The sequence below is a fragment of the Thalassophryne amazonica genome, chromosome 2, assembly GCF_902500255.1.
Source record: "Thalassophryne amazonica chromosome 2, fThaAma1.1, whole genome shotgun sequence".
NCBI lineage: Eukaryota > Metazoa > Chordata > Actinopteri > Batrachoidiformes > Batrachoididae > Thalassophryne > Thalassophryne amazonica.
In genome coordinates, this window is record NC_047104.1 from 130,526,945 (window position 1) to 130,544,981 (window position 18,037).

The 18,037-nt window shown below is 46.9% G+C and overlaps 1 protein-coding gene across 1 annotated transcript in view; it reads right to left on the minus strand.

Annotated features, from left to right (window-relative positions):
* Positions 1–2,287: 2,287 nt before the first annotated feature.
* The window catches only part of LOC117530395 (non-muscle caldesmon-like), a 60,118-nt gene continuing 44,368 nt past the window's right edge, over positions 2,288–18,037 (minus strand). The window contains exons 10-12 of the mRNA XM_034193253.1: positions 8,448–8,526; positions 5,146–5,244; positions 2,288–2,499 (exon numbers count right to left, since the gene is read on the minus strand). Of these exons, the coding sequence (XP_034049144.1) occupies positions 2,392–2,499; positions 5,146–5,244; positions 8,448–8,526 (286 nt within the window). The 3' untranslated portion in view covers positions 2,288–2,391. The remainder of the gene's footprint in view (positions 2,500–5,145; positions 5,245–8,447; positions 8,527–18,037) is intronic.

The following is an 18,037-nucleotide window of genomic DNA, read 5'->3' on the forward strand; positions in this document are numbered from 1 at the left end:
AGGGCGCCCTCTGGTGGTGGTGGGCCAGCAGTACCTCCTCTTCAGCGGCCCACACAACACACAGGCTTTTTTTGGTTGCATTCCTCTTTCCCTTTACCACTGTGTCTTTTGTGTCCAATCTGTTTTATGTCTGTGTGTGTGTGTGTGTGTGTGTGTGTGTGTGATTGTGCAGTTCCTCTCTGCTGCTCATAGCTCCCCGATCTGCACACATCATCCATCATTTCACCATCCCAGCTGTCACTATTCTACTTTCTACACCCGGCAATCATTCCTTCATTACCCTGGAGTATATTAACTCCAGCTTCTTTCTCACTTCTTGCTGGATTGTTGGTCCAATCCCCCTGAAGTCTTGCTCACCACCTCCGGCTCATTGCAGTTTACCACCTCCATGACCACATCACCCCTCACCACCTCCCATTTCCTCGTCTCCCTGCCACTCATCTACCCTCCTGTGTTCCATCTCTTTGTTTATAAACCCTTCATCTTCCTGACAGCTCTGAGTTTGTGTCCCACGTTTGGGTTCAGTTCTCTCATTCATAACAAATATATTTACTGCTCAAGTGGACTAGCTTGGAGCCCATTCTTCACAAATCTTAGCTTTTCTGGGGGCAGCAAAGTGTAAACTACCAAATGTTACATTAACTACACATCATCTGGAAGTTTAGAGATGACAGTCATCCCACAGAACTACAGAACCCTGTCAGGCGCTCTCTGGCCATTTATGAGTATTTGTCTCATGGTCACATAGTGTCATGATTTGCCCTGGATCTGGGCTCATGTCCTGTTTGGACCTTTTTTTATATGTGAGCCACTTGTCTTTGATTTTCTGTTTATCATAATTTCAGTCACTGGTTATCTGTATCTTGTCACTATATTTTAGTCAATTGCTAAGTCTCGTTTTACTTTTGTTCTGATTATCTGTTTTCTGTGCATATTACTTTTGTCACTTGTTTTATGCTCTATCATTTATTTTCTGTGTAGTCATTAGTTGTATTTAGGGAATAACCCTGTTGTGTCTGATGATTTGTGGACGTTCATGCTGGTTATATAGTCTGAAACTGAGCCGGTAAAACGGATATTTGCAACCATATAACAGCATGAACGTCCGCAAATCATCAGACACAAGGGGATTATTCCCATTCCAATCCAATTCCATTGTTTGCACGGTTTATTTTTCTATAGGTCATTCAGTCGGCGAGGCTTACGGTGAGGCGGCATCGCTCCAACAGCGGTCAGGGCACGGAGTAATCCATCAAATGTGAAACAGCAATTCTGTATCAGAATTCACATCGATGCTTTCGTATGGTAGCTTAAATTCACCCATTTCGTCGGTGTCGATACGTGACTTTCTCTTGCTCTCAGCTAACAGCGCTAACAGGTAGCAGCACGTGTGGCCAGTGTTCTGTCGAATTGTGCGTGTCGTCACATAAATCGACAGATCCACGTCCCCACAATACTGCGCATTCGATAGGAATGACATCTTGTCAGAACACCGGTCAGAGCACGGAGTAATACATCCAAATGTGAAATGGTTGAATATTTTGCCACCGTTACTCCGATATTATATGGTCTGAAATCTCACACAATTAACCAATCAGATTTGCAGAAAAAATGTAATTGGATTAGAATTTCTGTTATACTGTTGCCACTTGTTTACTCCCGTTCCAGTTTGGTCTCTACCTTTATTTTCTTGTTGATACCTTTTTGTTCATGTCGTTATTTTTTTCTTGTCTTTGATATTTGCTACATCTCTGCGTTAGGCATTTCAGTTTTTATCATGGTCGGGGTTTGATGTTAAGTCACTCTGAGTCTGTTTCTGTTAGTCACGCCCACCTGTCACTCTACTCCTGTCTCACCTCTGTCTCATCTGACCACGCCCCTTCCAGAACATTCCCTGACACCTGCGTCTTGTTTCCCTAATTACTGTACCTGTTATTTAAGCCCCTCACTTTCTCCACTCCCTGCCACTTTGTTGTACTTTCTAGTCCATGTTCCAGCCTTTTGTCTCACTCTGATTTGCTCTGCCGTGTTTTGACCGTGTTCTGCTTTCGACCTTGCTCTCACCTCAACCCATGACCATTGTCTCCTTGTGTATGTTTTTGACCTCGCCTTAGCTTAGCCTGTACCGCCGCTTCTCTGACTGTCCACCTGTGTACTGAATCCCAGTCTGTCTTTTGGAGATAAAGCCTTTTTACTCTCACGCCTGTCTCTGTGAGCTTTAAATTTGTGTCCATCCACCTTCTGTGCCACACATATTCGAACCCTGACACAGTGCATACAACAAAATCACATCCAACCATATCGAATTCAGTGTGAGGTTGATCCTAAATCAATGTGCTCAACATCTGTACCTTTAAATATTTTAAAAATGTGCCACCATGAATCAACAAATCACGTATGGTTATGCAGTTGCGTACCTTTCCATCTCTTCCAGATGACAATGTGTCTCCAAGGCTTTCCCACAATTTTTCTTGTTTTAAAAATCACAGATTTAATTTCCTGGAAAGACGGAAAACACAGCTGTCACCTGTGCTCATTTCATGTGAATAATCTGAGTGGTACTGCCACAAGAGAGTCAAGTCAAACCAGGCTGAGGTGATAAATGTTTGAATTAAAAAAAAACTGAAAGGACAAGTTCACCATTTCAAAGCTTTGATCACATTAAAACATTGCTAGCAATCAAGGTTGAGTGGTCGACTAACTTTTGACAATTGCTTTGTATGAGAGAATTCACATTTTTCACAATGACTCTAAATTGAACTATTTGGTGAGAGTCGTGTGGGGTGGGGTAGTTCTCGGGGCCAAGCGATTAGTGTTCTTGTTTCCCAAAGTGGAAGACCCATGGTTTAAAGCAACCCACCCCTGCCCATTCTCTACGTAATGTGGAGTTGCTCAGGAAGGGCATCCGGTTGTAAACATGTGCCAAATCAACATGGTGCTGGCCCCATGTGGGAAAGTGGAGAAGCTGAAAGAATTTACTATAAACATAACTATGTGGGTATCAATAAGGCGCCTGCATTAGAGGACAAATGAACTCGGACTGTGTTTTTTCCAAACCTTAAAATTGTATTGTGTAAGGCCATTTTGCATTTATGATTCTTGGAACATACACTCTTGGTGATATGACTACATTTTTTGAGGGACAATTTGTCGTACTCCAAACTTCTGCTGAAGAGTCAGTATCCACCTTTGGTGACCATAGGTGATGGTCTAGTGGTTAAGCGTTGGGCTAAATCAAAGTCACAGTAGAACCCCAGCAGCAAACAACCACAACACAGGGGTGTGTGTTACCAAAATCCAAGGTGTTTTAATAATCCAAATCACTGGGTAAAACTCAAACACTCAGGTGCAGGTTAGTGAGTACAACATAAAGTCCAATACTAAAATACAAAGCGGGGGAACAACCGGGAGGAGCGAATGAGGAAGACAGAACTAAGGCCAGCTGAAGATTTTGGAGCGTGACAAATCAACAGGGTACTTACAATATGGAGGGAGCACGAAACAGATCACCACCAAGCATCACGACACGTTACATTTAGTTACACTATTTAATCGACCGGCAAAGAAACAAGCAAATGGGTGAGACTTAAATGCAGAAGAACAAATTAACAACAGGTGCTGGAAAAGCAAAAACGGAAATGCTGAGACACAAGAGGAAATGAGGAAAACCAAGAAGTACAAGATAAAAGAACATCACAAGGTGAGTGAAAACAAAACTTAATCAAGAAATATAAAACCAAAACATAAGGTACACAAAATGCCAAAAAATAAACAAGGAACTAAACCACAAGCAACAACTAAACAAACAAACAATGAGACTACAGAACCACGAATGAATCCTAGTGCCACAGGGGGAAAAAATCAACATGACAATAACAAACACACAAGGTTAATGTGGAACTGAGAACAACTAGAAAAATCACAAACGTAATGAACACAGAGAAGCACAAAAAACCCTGATCCTGGATGGATGACGCAACCGACAGACAACAAACACAGACAGTGACAGACACTGATGACAGCTCACAGACAGATCACAAGGGCAGGGGGAGTGACCTCGCACCAACATAAGACACATACGATTGAGACACAACCGAGGGCGCACACACACAAGAGGACCCACAAGAATGACACACACACACACACACACACACACACACACACACACACACACCACACACACACACACACCCACACACACACACACACACACACACACACACACACACACACACACACACACACACACACACGGGACTTGGGCACAAAGCAACAAAGCAAGAATCAAACATACACCAGACAGACATGGCCCAGGGGTACACACACACACACACCACACACACACACACACACACACACACACACACACACACACACACACACACACACACACACACACACACACACACACACACACGCACGAATGCACATAGAGAACCCAAAAAGGGGGGCGCGGGCAACAGATGAAATGAACCATATCAAGACAGCGACAGGACGGAAACACACATCGAAAAACATAAGACACAGACAAGATCAGAGAAACACACACACAACACTAGGTTTTGATTTCATTCCATTGTTTGTCTGTTCTATGTTGCAAATCAAGTAAAAAAAAAGAAAAAAGAAAAAAATGCAACATACATCACCCGGAAACAAACTGACCTAAATTCTAAGACTAAAGCAGGATTGACATTGGTACATGAAAAAAATACGCCCTGGCCATATTTTGAGCAGACAGTGGACTTGTGTATCTCCCAACATGACAGCCTGTTCACTCATATTCCTTCCTTTATAATCAAATTTTTGTAAAATTGAACTTTTCACCAGTAAACCAGTTGTCAAGTGTGAGTTGAGCACTCAGAAGCTTGATTATAAAAAGATTTTCATTTAACTACATATGGTTATAAAAAGCAAACTTATCCTTTGATAAGATCTGAGAAGAACTTAGAAACACTGAAGTTACCCGAGATGAAATAAAGACAAGGAGTTATGAGTCATGTAGAGAGACAATTTATAAGAGAAAAAAAGTTGAATGAAATGAAAACAGTTACTGTAAATCTGCTGAATACTGATCAGGAGTCAGCAGAAAGGAAATCGTTTTTTATGTTCATCTGTTTGGGTTGGAAAAAGTAAAATGTGACTTACTGTGGGTTTGGAGGGCGAGCTGTTTCTATTCTCATCTTCACCTCCTTTCACCCACTGGCTGATGAGTTCAGCCACACCAACTTTTAACCCATCTCCATCCTGGGACAGAGGTGGAGAACAAAAGATAAAAGTATAATGTGCGGCTTTAGGTGTCTCAGCAAATTTTGAGTGTGTTTTTCAGAGCTGCACCCTTAAACATATTGAGTAAACGGCTCATCATTCATTTTTTTTTTTCCTCAGGGGAAACATGCCTGATCCTGTGTTTTGTCTATGTACGTGTGTGTAGCATGTAGAATGTATTGCCTGATTGCACATTTATGGAGAGTCCACCACAGATTAAATGCAGTAGGATTTTAAAAAGCGTTCCTGTCCACAGGTCAAAACCCCCCACACTCTAATCTTTGTGTCAGGGCGAGTTAAGGGAGTAGACTGGATTTAATGCGTCCAGTGAAGTTTTGACACACTGATAAGATAAACGGCTTCCAGGCAGGACTCCGATAATTTCATTCAAGAATCAGATCGTTTACTGATGACACAACACTAATTTTTAGTTCCTCACCCACACGTGAGTGCTGGGCGTAAAAATGTCAACTTCGTCAGGTTGGGTTGGGTGCAACACGGAGGAGTACAGCCACAAATGTTCATCCATACTGTCTCAGTTGTAACCACTTTCCCAACTTCAGGGATGCATAAGTCCTTGCGTGCACGGCATAGTGCCGGTCTCAACTTTCATTCACTAAGCTGTGAACAGATGAGTGAAAATTGGTCATCGAAAACTTTCGGAAACAAGGCAAGTGTTGGGAATTCTGGTCGTGTGCAGTAATCAGAGTGTAAAAAGAAAGTTTAACAGAGTTAAGTATGCTCAACAGTTAATGGACTACCATATTTTCCAGAGTGTAAGTCACAGGACCTTTCAAACTGGAAAAACAAAAGCTGTGGCTTCTATAGCACGTTTCCATCTGAAACAGATCCACCAAATACTTTACAATGACTCCTCACCAAAGGGCCCATTTCAGTCTGACTGGGATTTGAACCCAGGAATTGTTCTGATCTCTGGTTTCAAACACACCGCTTTTAATCATTAGAGCATCAACATATATAACAAAACATCAAATTTTTTTTAAAGCCCACATAGTGACAGATTCGGCACGTGCTATAGTTTAAGGGTTATTATAGATTAAGGTATGCAAAATAGTTCATAGCTTGTGATGAAACTTTTCTCTACAGTGCAATTTGTATGTTTGACTTAAATGAATTCATAGAGTTCATTATCATCCCAAATCTGTAAGTGACTTTTGTTTTTAACATAATTTTTTCAAGTACTGGCCTTTTGACACTTAAGTTTTATGTTAAAACAATGCTCATGTTAACACCATTTAACAAAGCCGCCACTGAGACCAGAACTACACTCAACAAAAATATAAACGCAACACTTTTGGTTTTGCTCCCATTTGTATGAGATGAACTCAAAGATCTAAAACTTTTTCCACATACACAATATCACCATTTCCCTCAAATATTGTTTATAAACCAGTCTAAATCTGTGATAGTGAGCACTTCTCCTTTGCTGAGATAATCCATCCCACCTCACAGGTGTGCCATATCAAGATGCTGATTAGACACCATGATTAGTGCACAGGTGTGCCTTAGACTGCCCACAATAAAAGGCCACTCTGAAAGGTGCAGTTTTATCACACAGCACAATGCCACAGATGTCGCAAGATTTGAGGGAGCGTGCAATTGGCATGCTGACAGCAGGAATGTCAACCAGAGCTGTTGCTCGTGTATTGAATGTTCATTCTCTACCATAAGCCGTCTCCAAAGGCGTTTCAGAGAATTTGGCAGTACATCCAACCAGCCTCACAACCACAGACCACGTGTAACCACACCAGCCCAGGACCTCCACATCCAGCATGTTCACCTCCAAGATCATCTGAGACCAGCCACTCGGACAGCTGCTGAAACAATCGGTTTGCATAACCAAAGAATTTCTGCACAAACTGTCAGAAACCGTCTCAGGGAAGCTCATCTGCATGCTTGTCGTCCTCATCGGGGTCTCAACCTGACTCCAGTTCGTCGTCGTAACCGACTTGAGTGGGCAAATGCTCACATTCGCTGGCGTTTGGCACGTTGGAGAGGTGTTCTCTTCATGGATGAATCCCGGTTCACACTATTCAGGGCAGATGGCAGACAGCGTGTGTGGCGTCGTGTGGGTGAGCGGTTTTCTGATGTCAATGTTGTGGATCGAGTGGCCCATGGTGGCGGTGGGGTTATGGTATGGGCAGGCGTCTGTTATAGATGAAGCAGGAGCATTTTATTGATGGCATTTTGAATGCACAGAGATACTGTGACGAGATCCTGAGGCCCATTGTTGTCCCATACATCCAAGAACATCACCTCATGTTGCAGCAGGATAATGCACGGCCCCATGTTGCAAGGATCTGTACACAATTCTTGGAAGCTGAAAATGTCCCAGTTCTTGCATGGCCGGCATATTCACCAGACATGTCACCCATTGAGCATGTTTGGGATGCTCTGGACCGACGTATACGACAGCGTGTACCAGTTCCTGCCAATATCCAGCAACTTCGCACAGCCATTGAAGAGGAGTGGACCAACATTCCACAGGCCACAATTGACAACCTGATCAACTCTATGCGAAGAAGATGTGTTGCACTGCATGAGGCAAATGGTGGTCACACCAGATACTGACTGGTATCCCCCCCCCAATAAAACAAAACTGCACCTTTCAGAGTGGCCTTTTATTGTGGACAGTCTAAGGCACACCTGTGCACTAATCATGGTGTCTAATCAGCATCTTGGTATGGCACACCTGTGAGGTGGGATGGATTATCTCAGCAAAGGAGAAGTGCTCACTATCACAGATTTAGACTGGTTTATGAACAATATTTGAGGGAAATGGTGATATTGTGTATGTGGAAAAAGTTTTCGATCTTTGAGTTCATCTCATACAAAATGGGAGCAAAACCAAAAGTGTTGCGTTTATATTTTTGTTGAGTGTATGTCAAACACGTGTTGCATGTTGGGACCCTGAAAGACAGAATATTGGCTCTGATGAAGAAAACATTTACAAACTCATCACACATAACTCAAGATAAGTGTTGCTGTTCCTCCCAGTGTGTTACGGAGCTCAACAGGGAATAAGTTTGGAACATACTGTGTGTCAGTGGTTTGAGGAAATGCCATTATTATGTCAAATTTACTTCTTTTTTTCCCTAATGACAAAACAGAAAAATGAAAAGCATTTAATGAATAATGTTTGCTTGTTTAGTTGTTTTTACCTCAAGAGCATGTGTGTACTGTGCCAGTCTCTTGTCAATCTTGGAAACAGCAACAGGGGGCAGACTCTTCTTTATGGCGCTTTAGGAGAACAGATAAAGTCATTCAGTTAGAGTATGTTTAGTGTCAAATTGTCTTTAGCTCTGTATTATGTATTGTTATCATTGCTGTAATTATAATCTCTACCTACAAGGTTATGTGTTCACAAGTGTCTGTCAGTTGGTTTAATTGTCACCGGGAGTACTCAGAAACCTACATTAGGGACAAACGATCATGAAACATGTTGGAGGGGTTGGCCAGGGGCTGAGGAAAAATTCATTCAGTTTTGTTGTGAATCCTAAATGAGGGGTGAAAACAGCAAGCTTTGCCCTCCTTTACCCATCTTGGTTAACCCTCTATACTAAGGCATCTTTTGGAATTTTTATGATTTTCACATGAAATGACGCATGGCGGTTAATAAACAAATGCAGCTTGGGAAGTTTGTTGCCACACAGGACACAATTACTGGGGTTCATTCTTCCTATTGAGGTTTCAAATCTGGCAAAATGTCAGAGGGGTGGAAGCACAGCGAGATGTCAACAACATTGTGAACTACTATAAGATGCTTAGATAACGCTGCAATTTGACCGCTGCACATGGACAATAGCATCAACATCATAAGGTAAAAATCTTTTGTATTCTTCTTTTTCTTTTGGCTGTTCCCATTAGGGGTAGCCACAGCAGAGCAATTGTTTCCATCTCACCCTGTCCTCTGAAACCTCCTCTGTCACGCCAACCACCTGCATGTCCTCCCTCAGCACATCCATAAATCTCCTCTTTGGCCTCCCTCTTCTCCTCCTGCCTGGTATACCCGGGTCCCTCCTCTGCACATATCCAAACTATCTCAATCTCGCCCCTCTGACTTTGTCTCTAAACCGTCCCACCTGAGCTGTCCCTCTGATATGTTCATTCCTATTGTGCCTAAAATACTCATCTCTAGGTTTTTAGATGTTGTTAAATGGTAAATGGACTTCATTTATGTAGCACATTTCCATCTGCATCAGACACTCAAAGTGCTTCACAAATAATGCCTCACATTCACCCCGATGTGAGGCTGCTGCCATACAAGGCACTTACTACACACCAGGAGAATCTTGGGGATTAAGGCCCTTAGTGATTTTCCGGTCAGGCTTGGATTTGAACAGAGGATCCTCTGGTCTCAAGCCCAACGCTTAACCACGAGATCATCACCTCCCCCCATTGTTATATAGAGTAATATATATAAGATGTCTGAAATTCGGTATGCGTTTAAGAAGTTCCACGCAGGTTGAAGGTAGCAGACATGGAATACTTGGAGTATTTGTTTTAGCAAGTGTTCAGGGGTCTCATGCAGTCTCTTATAAATGTGATGGTAGTATAATGCTCATTTGCAACTGTCATTGTGTGGTTTCTCCATGTTGCCTCTCTGGCACGCAAGGAATTGTGGGATATCTGAATAGGGTGAATGCAGCACTTTAATTTTAGTCCTTCTGTGACTAGTGTGAGCAAATTGGCAAACCTTTACAATTTGATGTCACAAAAAACTAACTCCCCATTTGGAATAAGCAGATGTCATACAAGGATTCTAAAACGGCTGTAAAATTCGGCAGTCAAATACGGAAATAGAATGAGTGGATAAAATACAATAAAACAAAATAAAGTATGATAAAATACAGCAGTGGGCTATTTTGCAGTAGTTTCTCTAACTCCACGATGGACACTCTGAAGAATGTATGTTTAGCAAATGGACCTTGCAAGACAAATAAGGACATGGTGAGCTAAAGAACCCACCACGAGGACAAGCGGTTAACATTATCAGCTCCTGCTTTATCACAAGAAGTGACCATTACCGTCCTATATGTCTCCAGCTCTGCCCACAGGTAAAATGAATGCTAGACCAAGATGCACCTGGCGAAATCTGTGCGGGATCACTATCATACTATCATCATGCAACACAACACTGCTACCTCCTGCCTACCATTTGTAATATCAGGTGGAGTGCTGGCAGCTCACATGAACCCAACATATTACATATATAACCCCTGAAAAACAAACAAACAACAACAAAAAAAAAACACTACAGTCAAAAGAATTGAACAAAGAACACTTTAGCTTCTTATTCCAGGGTGCTTCAAACATTTAGGGGAACCCTTCATAAACCTAAGTAGGAGGACAATATTATGGATTCAGTGTGAGAACTGGGGTTGTACATGCTCTCAATTCTGAACTATGAACCCTCTTAGTAGGGCCTCCCTCAGAAGGTTCAGCTGTCTGTGTGGTACCTTGAATGTTCACTACTCTGTAAACCAGGGGTCGGCAACCTATGGCATAATCACTGGCACGCACAACACTGGACCAGCATCAGCAAAAAAAAAAAAAAAAATCTCTGAGTGACAGCACGGTCTTGCAACCGCATTCGCTCCACAGCGCTCTGCACCCAGCTCCCGCCCACTTTCCCAGAGACCCATATGTAAAATTAGCATCGAAATCGAAAGCATCAAGTTACCAGCGTTACAAGTAGGGATGGGTATTGAGAACCGGTTCCTTTCGGGTACGTTAAGAAATCAGGTACGACATCAATAAGCTTTTTGCTTAACAATTCTGTTATTGGTCCTTCAGATTGACCGTTGTATTGGGGGGTGTTTGTCAGGAAAATGATAATTTCTCTACATTGATTGCAGACCCTGTGTTGTGTGGGCCGCTGAAGAGGAGGTACTGCTGGCCCACCACCACCAGATGGCACCCTGCTTGGAGTGCGGGCTTCAAGCACGAGAGGGCGCCGGAGCCACTGGGAGTGACAGCTGTCACTCTTCATCAGCACCAGCTGTCACTCATTCAACTCATCACCATCACCATAAAGGCCGGACTGCAACTCCACCTCCTCACCGAGAAATCAGCTACCCTGGAGGTAATTTCTCTGCTGACTTGAAACTGCATTATAGTCTGAGCTCTCTTTGGTGTGGACTGCGACGGCTTCGCCTCCCACCCCACCCAGATAAGTGGTTGTCTCAGGAGCTGTCCGAGTGTGTTATCGAAGGTGGAGGTTCTCCCCCCTAACTGTATACAGACTGTGGGATTACTGAGTGTGCGTACTCACACTCACCTGTGCTGTTTCTGTTCTCTGCCAGCAGTACCAGGTCTGACAGTGGGAGACGGTGACCACCTGGGGACCCAGGACTTGGCGGCTCCGGTGTTCTTCAGGTCCATTGGCGGTGAGGGCCGTGTGGGATCCGGCTCGGTTCTGGACGGGCGTCTCCTATCCTGAAGCCTGCCCACATGTCACCCAACGTGTAATTGACTGTAGTTCCAAAGTGATTGTTGTCTGTATTCCGTTGTGCACAATTTACAACATTAAATTGTTACTTTTGGCTTATCCATTGTCCGTTCATTAACGCCCCCTGTTGTGGGTCCGTGTACCTACACTTTCACAACAGGATTTCTCGGCCAGCGTCATGGATCCCGAGGGGTGTCAACCATTGCTTGAACAGCCAATGGAAAAGCGAGGTGCACAGGCGCCAGCAGGAGGCGTGTTAGGTGAGCTGCAGCACATCTTAACCGCTTTTACTGCTCGGTTGGACTTAGTTACCGAGCAGAGCACTGTTCTCAATCGAAGGATGGAGGCTCTCACCGCCCAGGTGGAAGCGCATGCTCAGGGTGCTGCTGCAGCACCTCCTCCTGCTGACCGAATGCCAGAGACAGACATTCCACTGGTCGTTCAACGAACCCCCCCACCTTCCCCTGAAGCATACATAAGCCCTCCGGAGCCATACGGAGGCTGTGTGGAGACGTGCGCGGACTTCTTGATGCAGTGCTCGCTCGTCTTTTCACAGCGTCCCGTCATGTACGCGTCAGACGCTAGCCGGGTGGCTTACGTTATAAATTTGCTTCGAGGAGAGGCACGCGCCTGGGCTATGGCGCTCTGGGAGCAGAATTCACGGCTCCTAACGATTTACACTGAGTTTGTGAGGGAGTTCCGACAGGTGTTCGACCACCCTCATAGAGGCGAGACCGCTTCAAGCATGCTGCTGCCGATAAGACAGGGTTGTCGGAGCGCAGCGAAGTATGCAGTCGACTTCCGCATCGCGGCAGCGCGAGCCGGCTGGAATACTGTTGCGCTCCATGCTGCCTTTGTAAACAGACTGTCCCTGGTCCTTAAGGAGCACCTGGTGGCGAAGGACGAGCCGCGGGATTTAGACGGGCTTATTGACCTGGTTATACGGTTAGACAACCGATTAACAGAACACCGACGGGAGCAAGACGAAGGGCGTGGTCAGGCACAAGCTGTCCCTCTTCCTCCCGGGTCCGAAAGGGAGCCGACTTCCCCCCGCTCCACAGCCAGGGCACTCCACGTGACGACGGCTCCCCCTGCTGACGTTGCTATGGAAACGAGCAGGGCCAAAAAGCGAGCAGATCAGAGACAAAGGAGGCTGATCCGTGGAGAGTGTTTTCTCTGCAGCTCAACCGAGCACACACAGAGAGAATGCCCCAAACGGTCAAAACAGCAGCACTCGTCCTTAGAGACTGGGCTAAGGGTGGGTCACAATACCCACGCGGGGAGACCCCGAAAATCTGCACGTATCCCAGTCACGATCCTGAGTGGGGATCTAACCCTTCACGCCCCAGCACTGGTGGACACGGGGTCGGAGGGGAATCTGCTGAATAGCAGATGGGCAAAGGAGGTTGGGCTCCCTCTAGTGGCCTTACCGTCACCATTGTCGGTGCGGGCACTAGATGGCACCCTTCTTCCACTAATCACACACCAGACACAGCCCGTGACTTTGGTTGTGTCTGGGAATCACAGGGAGGAGATTGTGTTTTATGTAGCACCTTCTACCTCCCGAGTGATTTTGGGTTTTCCATGGGTGTTAAAACACAATCCCCGGATTGATTGGCCATCTGGGGTTGTGGTTCAGTGGAGTGAAACCTGCCACCGGGAGTGTTTAGGATCCTCGGTTCCACCCGGTGTGACAGCTAAGGAGGAGGTTTTAGTCCCCCCCAATGTGGCGGCGGTGCCAGCCGAGTACCATGACCTTGCTGACGTCTTCAGCAAGGATCTGGCACTCACGCTGCCCCCACACCGTCCATATGATTGTGCCATTGATTTGATACTGGGCGCTGAGTACCTGTCCAGCAGGCTGTACAACCTCTCACGTCCGGAACGCGAATCAATGGAGACCTACATCCGGGACTCGTTAGCTGCCGGGTTGATCCGGAACTCCACCTCCCCGATGGGTGCTGGTTTCTTTTTTGTGGGCAAGAAGGACGGCGGACTCCGTCCATGCATTGATTACAGAGGGCTGAACGAGATCACGGTTCGCAACCGATACCCGTTACCTCTGTTGGATTCAGTGTTCACGCCCTTGCATGGAGCCCAAATTTTCACGAAATTGGATCTTGGGAATGCTTATCACCTGGTTCGGATCCGGGAGGGAGACGAGTGGAAGACGGCATTTAACACCCCGTTAGGTCACTTTGAGTACCTGGTCATGCCGTTCGGCCTCACCAATGCGCCCGCGACGTTCCAAGCGTTGGTTAATGACGTCTTGCGGGACTTCCTGCATCGGTTTGTCTTCGTATATCTAGACGATATACTCATCTTTTCTCCGGATCCTGAGACCCATGTCAAGCATGTACATCAGGTCCTACAGCGGTTGTTGGAGAACTGGCTGTTTGTGAAGGGCAAGAAGTGCGAGTTCCACCGCACTTCTTTGTCCTTCCTGGGATTCATAATCTCCTCCAACTCCGTCGCCCCTGATCCGGCCAAGGTTGCAGTGGTGAGAGATTGGCCCCAACCAACAAACCGTAGGAAACTGCAACAGTTCCTCGGTTTTGCAAATATCTACCGGAGGTTCATCAAGGGCTACAGTCAGGTAGTTAGCCCCCTGACAGCCCTGACCTCCACAAAAGTCCCCTTCACCTGGTCGAATCGGTGCAAAGCCGCATTTAGGGAGTTGAAACGCCGGTTCTCGACTGTACCGGTTCTGGTGCAGTCCGATCCCAATCGCCAGTTTGTAGTTGAAGTGGACGCCTCTGACTCAGGGATAGGAGCCATGCTATCCCAGAGCGGGGAGTCCGACAAAGTTCTACATCCATGTGCCTACTTTTCCCGCAGGTTGACCCTGGCTGAAAGGAACTATGACGTCGGCAATCGGGAACTCCTTGCGGTGAAGGAGGCTCTTGAGGAGTGGAGACACCTGTTGGAGGGAGCATCGGTACCATTTATGGTTTTCACGGACCATCGGAACCTGGAGTACATTTGGACCGCCAGGCGTCTGAACCCCAGGCAAGCCCGCTGGTCACTGTTCTTCGGGCATTTTGACTTTCGGATCACCTACCACCCCGGGACGAAAAACCAACGATCTGATGCCCTGTCCCGGGTGCATGAAGAGGAGGTCAAGACCGAGCTGTCAGACCCAACGGAAACCATCATCCCCGAGTCCACTGTCATGGCCACCCTCACCTGGGACGTGGAGAAGACCGTCCGGGAGGCCCTGACATGGAGTCCGGACCCAGGGACAGGTCCGAAGGACAAATTGTACGTCCCACCAGAGGCCAGGGCTGCGGTCCTAGGCTTCTGTCACGGTTCCAAGCTCTCCTGTCATCCAGGGGTGCAAAGGACCGTGGCAGTGGTCCGGCAGCGCTTCTGGTGGGCATCTATGGAAGCCGACGTCCGGGAGTACGTCCAGGCCTGCACTACCTGTGCCAGGGGTAAAGCCGACCACCACCAAGCCCAAGGCCTCCTCCAGCCTCTGCCCGTGCCTCATCGCCCCTGGTCTCACATTGGCCTGGACTTTGTCACGGGCCTCCCGCCGTCCCAGGGCATGACTACCATCTTCACGATAGCGGACCGGTTCTCCAAGGCGGCCCACTTCGTGGCCCTCCCGAAGCTCCCGACGGCCCAGGAGACTGCAGACCTCCTGGTCCACCATGTCATGCATCTGCATGGGATTCCATCAGACTTCATCTCGGATCGTGGTCCTCAGTTCTCCTCCCAGGTCTGGAGGAGTTTCTGCAGGGAACTGGGGGCCACCGTCAGTCTCTCGTCTGGGTACCACCCCCAGACGAACGGGCAGGCACAGCGGACGAACCAGGAACTGGAGCAGGCCCTCCGCTGCGTGACCTCCGCGCACCCGATGGCCTGGAGTGACCATCTGGCCTGGATCGAGTACGCTCATAATAGCCAAGTTTCATCTGCCACCGGCCTCTCCCCGTTTGAGGTGGGTTTGGGGTACCAGCCCCCATTGTTTCCGCTAGTGGAGGGAGAGGTCGGGGTGCCCTCGGTCCAGGCCCATCTGAGGAAGTGCCGTCGGGTGTGGCGCACCGCCCGCTCTGCCCTGCTCAGAGCCCGGATGAGGGCTAAGGCCCATGCAGACCGCCGGCGTTCCTCGGCCCCTGCATACCAGCCCGGGCAGGAGGTTTGGCTATCCACAAAGGACATCCCCCTGCAGGTGGAATCCCAGAAGCTCAAGGACAGGTACATAGGACCCTTTACCATACTCAAAGTCCTCAGTCCAGCCGCAGTGAAGCTGGCAGCTTCAGCTTTCATGTGTCAAGACTCAAGCCCTGCCATACCTCACCACTGTGTGCCCCTGGACTGGCGCCGCCTCCTGCCCGGATCATCGACGGGGAGCCCGCGTGGACGGTATGCCGGCTGCTGGACGTCTGTCGAAAGGGCCGGGAATCCAGTATCTGGTGGACTGGGAGGGTTATGGACCCGAAGAGCGCTCCTGGGTGAAGAGGAGCTTCATCCTGGACCCGGCCCTCCTGGCCGACTTCTACCGGCGGCACCCGGACAAGCCTGGTCGGGCGCCAGGAGGCGCCCGTTGAGGGGGGGATCCTGTTGTGTGGGCCGCTGAAGAGGAGGTACTGCTGGCCCACCACCACCAGATGGCGCCCTGCTTGGAGTGCGGGCTTCAAGCACGAGAGGGCGCCGGAGCCACTGGGAGTGACAGCTGTCACTCTTCATCAGCACCAGCTGTCACTCATTCAACTCATCACCATCACCATAAAGGCCGGACTGCAACTCCACCTCCTCGCCGAGAAATCAGCTACCCTGGAGGTAATTTCTCTGCTGACTTGAAACTGCATTATAGTCTGAGCTCTCTTTGCAGCCGTTTTCCTGTGACGGATTCCCGGTCTGCGGTGTTGGCGTTTGGTGTGGACTGCGACGGCTTCGCCTCTCACCCCACCCAGATAAGTGGTTGTCTCAGGAGCTGTCCGAGTGTGTTATCGGAGGTGGAGGTTCTCCCCCCTAACTGTATACAGACTGTGGGATTACTGAGTGTGCATACTCACACTCACCTGTGCTGTTTCTGTTCCCTGCCAGCAGTACCAGGTCTGACAGCGGGAGACGGTGACCACCTGGGGACCCAGGACTTGGTGGCTCATGTGTTCTTCAGGTCCGTTGGCGGTGAGGGCCGTGTGGGATCCGGCTCGGTTCTGGACGGGCGTCTCCTATCCTCAAGCCTGCCCACACGTCACCCAACGTGTAATTGACTGTAGTTCCAAAGTGATTGTTGTCTGTATTCCGTTGTGCACAATTTACAACATTAAATTGTTACTTTTGGCTTATCCATTGTCCGTTCATTAACGCCCCCTGTTGTGGGTCCGTGTACCTACACTTTCACAACACCCTGCAGCGGGTCTGTGATCAACTTTTCCGCAGCACGGCTTTGCTTTGAACCTTGAATCAATCGAAGCAGTGGTTCGCAGATTGAAGCAGTGCTTCGAACTATTGCTTCGTTCATTCTTTCTTTCTTTCGCTTAATTTTCCCCCGCTAAAACCCTAAAGAGCATACGTCTGTGAGTATTATTTACCTTTTTTTATGTTAAACCGACCTGTTATGGTCTTCTGAAACAGTTGATAGATGTATTTTATAACTTAAAAACGGGAGCGATGCTAACGCGTTAGCATGTCTATGGCATTTTCAATGTTAAAAGTTAGCATTAAGCAGTTGCAGCTGTCATCACGTTCGGGTGCATTTGTTTTCAAATTGTAATATTTCTTACATTTATTTTTGTTTATATGTTAATAATCTAATGATTATTATATACAATATATACTTATTATATACAATTTTAGAGAAAGAGACAAAAAGAACCTGAATAGAAACACAACAGAAAATATAAAAGCAACTAACAATGAACATAAATAAATAAATACATACAGAAATGAATGTTTTCTGTGAACTGCTCAACATACCTGTGTGAGCAGGTATTTTTGCACATGAAAAGTGTGCTCAGCCCCATCCGCAGCCGTTTGACGACGGATCATTCTGAGGCATGTTCACAATTAAAAGTGACAAACTACGAACCCCAGATAAAAAAGCTCAGCCAAGAAAAGCAAGGACAGGGATCACACTGACTGGTAGGCAAGATATATTAATTGAGACATAGCCTATGATTCATTTTAGTCTCAGCCCACACTGATTAGTTAAATACGTTGCTGTTTGCTTTGAATTTGTTGAAATGTATTCCTGTAGTTTGTGCCATTTTTACCATTATTGTTGATAGTGGCACACTCATTGACTAGAAAATTTGAAATTGGCACTCAGTATCTCAAAGGTTGCCGACC